Source organism: Eupeodes corollae, chromosome 1, assembly GCF_945859685.1.
Source record: "Eupeodes corollae chromosome 1, idEupCoro1.1, whole genome shotgun sequence".
Classification (NCBI taxonomy): Eukaryota; Metazoa; Arthropoda; class Insecta; order Diptera; family Syrphidae; genus Eupeodes; species Eupeodes corollae.
Window position 1 is genome coordinate 6,005,526 of NC_079147.1, and position 12,280 is coordinate 6,017,805.

Here is a 12,280-nt window from a genome sequence, read left to right on the forward strand (position 1 = left end):
TTATTTTTTATGAAAAAACGGACTGTTGGATTTTTATATAAAAATTACTGAATATTGATCACAATATTTTCTGTGAAATAAAATAAGTTTGAAGCTAATATTTTTAATTTTTGAAAAGCTATTTGAGTCGACAGTAAATTTTTACCAAGTTTTAGTATTGTTTTTTTTAGAGATTTATATTTTGTAAAAAAACTGTCAATTCGAATTTTTTAAAAATTTTACCAAATGTCAAAAACAATATTTCTTATAAGATAAAATTAGTTTGAAGCCAATATTTAAAATTTTTGAAGAGATATTTGAGTCGAAAATCAATTTTTACCAACTTTTAAACATTTTTTTTTTTAAGTTTTTATTTTTTGTAAAAAAAACTGTCAATTCGATTTTTCTCAAAATTTGTCCTAATGTTGAAAACAATATTCCTTATAAGAAAAAATTAGTTACAAGCTATTATCTCAAAGTTTTGTAAACATATTTGAGTCGAAAATCATTTTTTACCAACTTTTGTTAATTTTTTTTTCGGTTTTTATTTTTTTGTCAAAAAACTGTCAGTTCGATTTTTTTCAAACTTTAAGTGAATGTTGACAACAAGATTTTTTTAAAAGATAAAAGTAAATTAAAACCAATTTCTTAAAGTTTTGAAAAGATATTTGAGTCGAAAATCATTTTTTACCAACTTTTATACATTTTTTTTAGGTTTTTTATTTTTTGTAAAAAAACTGTCCATTCGATTTTTCCCAACATTTTTCAAAATGTTGACAACAATATTTCTTATAAGATAAAATAAAATTGAAGCAAAATTTTAAGTTTTTGAAAAGATATTTGAATCGATATTTAATTTTTACGAATTTTAAGTAATGTTTTTTTTAGATTTTTATTTTTTATAAAAAAAAACTGTCGATTAGATTTTTCTCAAAATTTTATCAGATGTCAAAAACATTATTCTTCGTTGCACAAAATTGTTTTAGAGATGAAATCATATTTCAGTCGTAAAATTTTAGAGGTGACAAATTTTTTTTTCAGTTTTATTGATTTATAAAAAAAACCGTTATATTGATTTTTTTCAAAAAATTTACCTGTTTAGTATCACGTTACAGTATATTGTATAAAATTTAATTCAAGTCTCTAACGTTTTTGGTTCGTAAGATATTTGAGGTTAACTAAAATTTTCACTTTTTTTCAAACTGCTATGGTAAAAAAACCACCCACGCAATTTTCTTGAGAGCCCTTTCTGCATCTTTCTGCCTTATTACCTGTATATCAATTTCAATTGGGGTGGCGCAACAGTCCGTTGTGAACCAGGGCCTAGTGACTTACAACTCTCAACCATTCCTGTGTGCGAGTACTGTTGTCAGGAATGGAAGGGACCTACAATTTTTATGCCGAATCCGAACGGCTAGTTTGAGAAAGCACTTTTTCATGACAAGAATTACTCTTGAAGGATTTGTCAATTCCTCGCAAGAGGTAGTACCCGCGAAAATTAATTTTTTTTTAATTAAGGTGGCACAGTCAGGGATTGAACCCAAGACCCCTTGCATGACAGTCCAACGCACTAACCATCATGCCACAGGTACTATTACCTGTATAACAAAGTCGATATCTCTTCTGGTTCTTGAGCTATGGACGACGAAAAAACGTCGCGAACGTACGGACGTACGGACGTACAAACGTACGTACACACGCACGCACAGACATCTTTCTAAAAATCTTTTATTTCGACTCCAGGGACCTTGAAACGTCGAGAAATGTCAAAATTTTCAATTTGACAAATCGGACTCATTACAATAACTTCCTATGGGAAGTTAATAAATAAATCAGGTGACGCAACAGTCCGTAAAGAACCAGAGCCTAGTGACTTACAACTCTCAGTCATTCCTGTGTGCGAGTAATATTGTCAGAGGTGGAGGGGACCTACTTTTAAAAGCTGAATCCGAACGGCTTATATGAGAATGCACTTTTCATGACAAGAATTAATCTTGGATATTTTGTCAATTCCTCGCAAGAGACAGTACCCATGAAAAAAGTAAGGTGGCACAGACAGGGATTGAACCCAAGACCCCTTGCAGGACAGTCCAACCCACTTACCATCACGGTACGGGTACTACAAAGTATGATTAACTTGTTAAATTCCAACCTACACAGCATTGTACACTGGGGAATAAAAAATCCTCTATAATTGAATGCTTCGAAAACCCAATGCTATCTTGTATCGTTAAAGCGAGATAAATCCTCCTTGCCACTATCTATCAGTGACACTTGCATGAACGAAACTGAAAATCTAGACATCCCTGGAATGAGCATCAGCAACCACCTTTGCTGGAGCTATCACACACGCGGTGTTGCCAAAAATGCCGCAAGATCTCTAGGTTTTTTGAGACAATGTTAGAAATTTTTGTCTCCGTCCGATCTGGCTACAATTTACGAAACCTATATAGGTAGTTCCGTTCGAAACTTGAATATAACTCTCTCTCATATCTGGGCTGGTGCCCCAGTAACTTATTTAAGCCTCTTGGACAGTATTCAAAGAAAGAGCTTTTAAATTGATTGGTGACATAAACATCATCAACTCGATTACGTCACTCGAACATCGTAGTAAAATTTCTTGTCGCACGCTTTTTAAACGTTAATTTAACGGAAAATGCTATAGTGAAATAGCCAGTTTTATTCTTCCCCTTAAACAATTTAACCGTAATATGCGCGCTCCTAGGAATGCCCATCAGTTTACCCTTGAGATCAACTTTTGCCGTACTATGAAGATTCATTTTTTCGCCGTACTACGCGAATGTGAAATGCCTTGCCACGCTCTATCTTTCCCTATTAGTGCAATGTTAAGGAATTCAAAATCAATGTACACAGACACCTTCTATTAAACCCTTCCCTCTTTTCCTAATGCTTACACCGTTTCTTTGGCATATTAATATTGTATACGAAACACTTTAAGTATTCGCTAATTATAAAAAAAAAGACGTCTTGGGTTCTATCCCTGCCTGTGCTATCTAAAGTTTTTTTCACGGTTACTGTATCTTGCAAGGAATTGACAAATTCTCGTGATGAAAAACGCTTTCTCATATTAGCTGTTCCGATATGGCTTAAATCTGTTGGTCCCCTCCAACATTTATTTATTTTTATTTGACTTATAACTTCATTTAATCTAAAGTGCAGACATTTCTGACATATTTTTATTTCTACTTACTTTAACTTTTATTCTTCCATTCTTCTTTATTAGGTTCCAAAATCCAACTTCAAGAAAATATCGTTCATTGACTTCGACCAAAAAAAATGTTTAGTAAGCTAAAACTTTAAAAATGTACGGTCTATGCGTAAGCCCAGAACATTTTTGTCTGAAAATTTCGCCTACGATTTAATAGCAATTTGGGGTCAAAATAAGTTGATTATCTCAAGACTGTCTTTCCATAATTATTGCAATTTAGTAAACATTTAAAAAATGTATATGATTTTTTTATATTAACTAACTTAACTATTTACAATTTTTTCTTTAATACTTTTGTACATTTTTGTAATCCATTATTCAAGAACTCGTGCTGGAGACTCCGTGGGAAATCATTCACATTCACAGTGCACATTTAGCATTTTGTTTTCTTAATTTTTGTTTTTATTTTTTGTTTGTTTACTTCCCGTGCTATTGGCAAAGCCTGCATATCGATATTGATTAGTAAGCTTTTGCATTAAACCGCAATTATAAGTACCCACTGCTTTGATATTATAATTTCGCGATCGCTTACGAAACTTCACCTCGAGTTGTACTAATGTGACCCAAATAAAGAATCAAAAAAAATATAATTTTGACAAAAATAAAAGCCTATAAAAAGACTGAATAAAAAACCCTTTTTTTGTATTTTCTTGTTTTATCAAAAGCCTTATAAATGTGATCAAATTGTGAAGTCAATAATAAATTTATTGCCCCTGCATGCATTTTTTTGTTGGATTTTGAGAGCTTCCCTTCAAGCTGGTGGTTCCTCAAACTGATTAAGATTCAAAAAACAACATTTTTAAGCTTGTTATTTAAAAACCTATGTAAATGAAAATGTTTTATTTATTTCACTCAGTGATAACACATTTATTTATTTTGTCTCAAACATACAAACATTTACACATTATATAGTTTTGAACATACATCCATTTTACATACAAACACACATTGAAAGGATAAATTATCTATCGTTACGTCTATAAAAAGGAAAACTTAAAAATTGCAATTTAAAAAGTCATTGCATTTGAAAATATTTAATAGAGTCAATCTTTAAAATCTGCTCCAGCTGCCGTTTGACACGGTTTTATGTTTCGCTTCAAAGTGACTTCATTGGAAATCGGCCGGAACCTAGTTTGTGTCCAATTGACTGCAGTGATTTGTGATAAATCTCGACAATTTTCCACTGTTAGTAGTCTTAACCTTCCCAATCCACTGGTCAGGGCCTGGACAGCCTCGAGACCCATACCTTTTCCACTAGCTAAACGCATTTCTTCAACTGTTGGACAGTTTTGAACTAGAGATCGTAGACCAACAACACTCATTTTCTCACAGTTCGATATGTCGAGGAATTTGAGTTGCGGAATCATGAGACCGCTTGTGAGTGAAAGATCTGTTAAACCTTTGCAGCACCGTATACTGAGCATTTCAAGGAACTCTAAGTTTTGTATCGAGTTTCCGGTGGGTATGCCAAGGATTCCATCATCTGTTAAAATGGAGCTGTCGATCTTCAAACCCTGCAGTTTCCTCAGACAGTCGAATACTTCTTGGATCGATTTGTCTGTAACCGCTTTACCACATCCGCTTAGGTTAAATATCCTCAAGTTTGGCAAATTGTTCGCACAGAAACACACATCCGATTCATCTAAGTTCACATCCTGCAAATGCAACTCCATCAACGGCGAATTTGTTGTCCTCCCTATTATACCGTGAATGCTGAGTGAAGTTAGTTTGTTGCATCCAGTGAGGTCAAGAATCTTCAATTGCGACAGAGTTGCCAATTGATTGACACCCCTGTTGGTGATTCTGCCACAATAGTCCAGAATGAGCCTTTCTAGTTCTGGGAGTTTTCTTCCGATTCGAAAAAGACAACTGTCATCTACTGCCACAGAGCCTGTAAGGTCTATAGAGCGCAGTGACTTCTGAGACTCGATAGCTCGAGCTACAATATCGGGATGAAAATTTCCCTGCAGACTCAATTCACTCAATTTCAGTTTTTCAAAGACCTCTCCCCATTTTGAAGAACTAAATGGTGTTCCCTCGTAGTAGCGAAGATCCAATTCGTCAAGTGATTTCGCATGCTTTTCTATCACCTTCAAGATGTATGCTTCGTCTTTGTAGATAAATTCAACGGTGAGAATTTTCAGCGACTCAGACGAATCGACGCTGTCCAAAATGTATTTGTTCACATTAGAGTCATTTGCAATTAGGCACAAGTCTTGCATTTGCGAAAGACTCCCACTATAAAGCCAACTGACATTTCCCACCAATGAAGACAATTTTATGTGGGTCACTTTAAGATAGCGGAGGTTATGAAAGTGTTTCATTGTAAGTGGCAGGACTGTATCGATGGGCACTAGTTTGAGAGTGAGTTCTTTGAGGGAAGTTCCAACATGTTGAAAGATCTCATCAGCATCTCCAATGAAAACGCCTTTTAAATAGAGCTTAGTAATTTGTTTGCTCATCAATATTTCGGCAGCGGGATGGTTCTTGTCAAGTATGCCAGTTGATATTTTAAATACTCCATTTGTTTCAAATTCCGGAAGTAATGTAACTGCAAGCCACTGCTTGCAGCTCAGCTTCACAGACTGGACATCATAAAAATCTAAGTATTGGAATATGTTTATCAAAATCTCAGGTGGCAGGTTGGCGTACATTGAATTAGCCTCGGTGGGATCTGGAATAAATAAAAAAAAAGTTTGTTAATAATGTAGACCTTCGCGTGGAAAAATGTTTGAAAAGAAATGAGAAGTTTCAACAAGGCAACAAGGAAAAACGTAAAATTTCAAATAAGGTTATATTGTGGTAAATTGGATGTTTTGGATCTTCGAAAATGAGGATGTTTTAACTTTTGTTGGATTTAACAACTTTGGAAAGTCTTTGGAACCACCATCATTGATTTTTGTGAACATTTCTTTATACCAATCGATTCCAGATTTTTTGTCTATATGAAAATTTACGGATTGCAACTTTAAAATATCTTTTTCCCAAATTAGATCTTATGTATTTTTCTATTAATGCTAGTCAAAGAAGTGTTAAAGGTATGCACTAATTCCCGATGTTACATGACGATCAATGCATTTTTGAAATCCACGTTCAAAGTTGCAAAAAATTATTTCACGAAAATGTACTTGACTTCTAATTCTAATAATGAAGACTAAACTTTTAACTTTTTAAAATCAAAGTAAATTGCCTTTAGGTACCTAAGCAATCTGAGGACAATATTTTTGTTTTAAATTATAAGCTCTTTAACGGCAAAGTAAATACTTAATTTTTCAAAGACCGAAAATATAAAAAGCAGCCTCCGTTTTAATCTTGGTTAAATGTTGGAAATAAAATCTACATTCTAAGTATTTCTCCATTATTCAAAACTAATTAATGGATGGGATATTTAAAGTTTAACTGGCTACTGAAACACCTGAATTTAAAAGCAATTTAGTTTATATTTCACGGTTACCATAAACTCGTTAGATAGGACCTTTTGGCGATTCTAGAGCCATTTAGTAGCATTCAGAAAACAAATCAGGTCTTTGATTTTCATTGCTAAAAGTTCATAAAGATCTTTAAGAAATGCCCTTTAGAAAGTTGACTTTCTAGAAATGGCCAGGGCAGGACATTTATAGAGAAAGTAAATGTTTCCCTTTGAAGTTGGTCTCCGCAACTATGTCAAGGAGTATTTTGAGGGATGTCCAACTTTTCCGTATATAATGCCTGGGTCAGTATAAAAGATCGATAGAACGGTTTTGTTATAGGTAGGCCATATCTTCGATTGGTCCATTAGAATGTTGCACCTGCTGTTGGATTCTGTCGGAAAAATATATAAGATTTTGCCCTTCATAGCTGCAAGAGTAATATTTACCCTTTCTGCAAGTGATCTGATCCTTGCCAAATCACCAGCGTTTTCTTTTCTATCAATGACCTTGAATCCTTATACGGGTGACACGGAAGTTGATGTTTAGGCCGGATAGTTCTTCCTGACATTGTTTGAGCATTATAGAGGATATTTTCGTCGAATTGGTAGCTATCAATTAAAAATAGAGCTTTGTTTCTATTATGGTTTGAGTTCGATTTGCATGCTTCTTCGATTGCTAGTAGTTCAGCTTGATATAAGCAACCTTAAAGACAGTGAAATTTAAGAACTGGGCGAAAATTTTCAACCCAAAGCAACACTCCATCTTTTATCTGTAGCCAGTAAAGATAGTTGTATCGAAGGTTTTCGCAACTTTGCCATCCTCCTAATTCCTTCTGGCAAGAAAAATGACTTAAAAGTCTTGACTGAGGTTGAAGCAAGGGGTACAATAGTCGCTGTCTGTCCGTGCAGCAAAAAAAAACATTTTCGAGAACAAAAAAATGTCTTCAAACTTAATCAAAATCTTTTTGTTTTTGTTATTTGCTGCGTTCAATCTCGGGCTGGTAGGGTATCCCGAAACGTTTTTGTTATTATTTTACGTGGAAAAGAACAGCTGATCCAAAACAATCCAAGAATTTCTGGTATAAGAAGGAACCAAGACATTGGGCAAGTTTAGACAACATAAGGGACTTAAAAGTAAGACAAGTTTCTGGGATAGAAAATTTTTCCGCTGAAGTCAAGTTTACTTCTGTCAAAATGAAAGTTCATCATAATTTTTTTTTATTGAACTGAAAGCTGAACTTTATTACTCAATGATGTATTATGTAATTTTTGAGTTCCTTGTAGAATTGGAAAAAAATAAGTAATACTCAATTACAATACAAAATACAAATCGTGATGGACTTATAGCTTGTCTGAGGGGTTTTTGTTGACAACGTTTGTAGTATTTTTTGTATGATGACATGAAGGTAGCAGTTAGTGAAGTTCCAAATTTGAAATGCATGACACTTGAAAAACTAACTGCATCGTTGACTTGGTCAAAATATACGTTCAAAGAGTGAAGTTCGCTGCAAATAAAGTCCCTTATGTTCTCTGAACCTGACCAACTCTCAACCATTCCTGTGTGCGATTAATTTTGTCAGGAATGGAGGGGACCTACAGTCTTAAGCCGAATCTGAACGGCTAATTTGAGAAAGCACTTTTAATGACAAGAATTACTCTTGGAGCGTTTGTCAATTTCTCGAAAGATGCTGTACCCGTGAAAAAAAAACTTTAGACAGACAGGCAGGGATTGAACCCAAGACCTCTGGCATGAGGGTCCAACGCACTAGCTTTAATGCAAAGTTGACTGCAAAGTTGGTAAAGAAAAATGTTCCTAAGGGGCCGGTTATAGCTATGAGTAAATCCATCTGTAAAATTTTTGTTTTTAGTATTTGAACATGTTAAAGATTTATTTTTAAGATTGATGCATTTTTTTTTATATGTAATAAACGGGCACTCAAGGGGTTATTAATACACTTAACATGTTTAAAGTTTAAACACAGTGCGAGCTTTAACAAAATAGGGAAGGATTAAAGATGAGATACCGATGCACATTGGTCTTAAAGTTTTGAATATCAAAATGATAGGGAAAAAGAAAACTGGGTTAAGCATTCCACATTCTCGATGTGTGGTTAAAAGAAGAAGAATCTCTATACTTGACAATACGTCCGAAGTTGAGCTCAAGGTTAAACTGATGTGCATTCCTAGAAGGACGAGTAAAACTGGCTAATTCAATAGGACACTGTTTATAAAAATATCGGTAAAACAACGAAAGGCATAAAACATTGCAGCGGTGTTCAAGTGACGTAATTGTTTCGATTATAGTTCTATCGCCTATCATTTTCATAGCTCTTTTTTGGATCCTGTCCAAAATACTTAAACTTGTTTTAGGGGCACCTGCCTTAATATGCAAGTTATATTCAAGTTTTGGACGAATGAAGGCTTTGTAAATTACAGCCAGATCAGAAGAGGTGAAAACTTTCTTGCACCATCGGAGAAATCCTAAGCACCTAGCAGCAATTTTTGCAATGTCGAATATGTGATCATTTCATTAGAGGTGATCTGTGATATTCATACCTCATACCGCTCATGGATAGCGGCATCGGGGGTGGGTTACACTTTAACGACAGGAGACAGCATCGAGTTTTCGAAGCATTAAATTCTACACGGTTTTTGATTCCCCATGCTATCGAGATCAGAATTTAATGAGCTTATCATACGCTGCCGTTGAAGCTCCGAATCCGAAGGACAAGGATGAGAATCTAAAAACTAATATAACAAGCTGAAGGTACTGTCATCAGCGAAACAATTTAGTGGTTAGAAGTTTCAGACAAAAGATCATTTATAAACACCAGGGTTTATTTTGTGAATATCTGATTTGAACCCGTCCAACACTACTTGAATTGAACGGTCCGAAAGGTAATTTTTAACCCAACGAAAAAGGGATTCATCTATACCAAAAGCAGCATTTTCGATAAGAGAGCTTGCTGCCAAACTCTATCAAATGCTTTTGAAATATCAAGTGCAATAATCTTACTTTCTCCAAAACGATGTAAAGATTTGTTCCACTGTTCGGTGAGATAAACCATGAGGTCACCAGTGGACCTATTGCTACAAAAGCCATACTACCGGTCATTAAGAAACTTCCGTTCTTCAAGATATTTCTTAAGCTGATAATTAATCAGCGTTTCCTTGACCTTGGAAAGAAGGGACGTGAGTGCTATTGGACGATAGTTGGAGGGGGAGGATGATTCGCCTTTTTTAGGGACAGGCTGTAAAATGCTGTTTTCCATCCGCTCGGAAAGAGACCTGTAGAGGTAGAATAGGAAAAATGGAAAAGCTTACGCAGTGGTTTTGCCAGCGTTGAAGAACACCTCTTCAGAACAATAGGGGGAACACTATCCGGACCAGCGGATTTGTGTATGTCAAGGTCTCTTAGTACTCTTGCAACTGCACGAGTGCGAAAGAAGATTCGTCCCATAGAATCGTTTACGCTCTCAAGAACAGGAGGACTCATGACTCTCCGGTAGTGTCGAATTAACAGCAAACTGTGCTGCAAGAAAATTGGGTTTATCGATCGAGCTGACATAGGGAGTGTCATTGTGGACAAGTGTTGGAACCGAGGATGACGTGGTGTTTCGTACGTTTTTTATGAATGAAATGAATCCTATATTCAATTATTTTTTTAAAGAAACAATGCATTTAAAGTTTTATTTAATTTATAAATCCATTTTAATTTTTTTACTGATGAAATTTCATTTTACTGAACAGCTGACTGCCAAAAGCTAAAAAAATTTCCATTTCGTTTTACTGTTTTATGACAGTTGCTCACTAAAACATTTCAAATTCCTCATGTTTCAAAATTTACTGATAGCTTCAACCGGCTTCTTACTATCAAGTTATGTTTGCATCTGTCAAAATGACAATTGATTATGTATTTTTATTTATTGCACTATAATTTATTAATTTTCTGCACAAATTCATTTAATGTTTTCTGTAAAAGGTTCCTTGTCAATTTGGAAAAGAAATACAAAATAATCGTGATGGAATTGCAACTTTCCTGTGGAGTGTTTGTCGACAGTAATCTTTTTGGTAATTTTTGTACTATGACCTTAAAGTAGAGGTTTGCGAAGTAAAGCTCTGAAACTCATAATAACTATTTGAAAAAACTAACTAGTTGCCTTGGTCAAAATGTACATACATATATATGTACGTTCAAAGAATGAATTTGACCGCAATTGAAGTATCTTATCTTGTCTGAACCTGCTCAATCCCAGTGTAATAAAGCTCAGTTGAATGTAAATTACGGTTAGCTGTCATTTTGACATAAGTGCAATTGACTTGAAGCGAGAGAGATTTTTCTTGATTTACTCTCTATCCAACTTTCCTATAAAGTTGCCCTAATTGGAAGGGAATTTTTTGGCCAATTTGTTTAACGTCTCAAATATGTCGAACTCAAATTTTGAATTGCATAAGATTTTATGTCAAATTGGCTTAAAGCAAAAACATATTTTCTAAAATCTTTAAAAATAACTAATTGGAAAATTCCATTGTGGATCACATCCCAGGTTTTAATGTTCTTATTGCTAAAGTAAAACCCTTTTTCTTCACCTTTGTAGCACAATTGAATCGTACACTTTTAATTGAATCATCAATCTTTTTTGAAGAAAATGAACGCACTAGTGGCCAAACTTAAGTCAATTTACCCTACACTTGGAAGTAAACAAGTTCTAATGAAAATAAACAAAACTCCGAACAAAACCCCAAAACCGATGATGAGCGGATGTAGAATTGGAGACTGAATTTGATCCTACAAGTTGTAGGTACGTTGCCATTCATAAAAACAAAATAATAAACAAAACCGATTTAAACATTAAACAATCATGACCCTGACACACACGACACAAACTGGAGCAAATAAATGTTCAACAATATTCATTTTTAGTTTTTCTAAATTCCAACTTGAATGTGGGAGCAAAGAATGAATGTTGCAATTGGTTCTTGTTGGATTTCCAACTAATTCGACACAGAAGGTACACATTTTTCTTATGAGGATTTCCGTAGGTTGAATCTAGAGGCAGTCTTTTCCCTTTGTAAAGTTGTTCAGCGATATTTATGTCAACTTACCTTCCATTTCACTTGGTTTAATGTCGTTTTAAAGTTTTGATTGATTATTTTCTTGAGTCTTCAAGTCAGACCGCCACTTTTTAATTACAAAAATATAAATATAAATATTTATCCGAGACGACGACGAACGAAACGACGGAGATGTGAAAAGATAAACTTTGAAAACTCAGTGCGCAACTCATTTATTTACTGAACTCAATTTTCTGGTGAATGTAACTTCATATGAATCCACCGAATGTGCAAGTGAAAAGCAATTGAGATACTTTTTGTTTGGGAGCTGTCTCTGTCTGTCTTGTTAAGATTTTCTTTTCTTTCTTACGCATGAAATGGATTGATTCCATGAATGGATTGAAATCGAAATAAGCAAACTTTTGAATTGATTTTTCAGGAATTAAATTAATCCGGCATCCTTAGAAACTATTTATATAAACTAAATAAACTTTGTTTTGTAGCCGATGTATCTATAGAAACGTTGTCGTTGTCAAATGTTTAACAAAATTCAATCTTTTTATTCCTAGCAACGCCAACACACAAAAGAAAACACTTGTTTTGTTATC

At 34.4% G+C, this 12,280-nt stretch overlaps 1 protein-coding gene across 1 annotated transcript; it reads right to left on the reverse strand.

The window, feature by feature from the left end:
* Nucleotides 1–4,091: 4,091 nt before the first annotated feature.
* Nucleotides 4,092–12,280, reverse strand: LOC129942576 (uncharacterized). The gene is made up of 2 exons (XM_056051581.1): nucleotides 11,724–12,280; nucleotides 4,092–5,882 (listed from the first exon to the last, which is right to left on the reverse strand). The coding sequence occupies exons 1-2, from the start codon at nucleotides 11,728–11,730 to the stop codon at nucleotides 4,252–4,254; spliced, it is 1,638 nt and encodes a 545-aa protein (XP_055907556.1). The 5' UTR covers nucleotides 11,731–12,280; the 3' UTR covers nucleotides 4,092–4,251.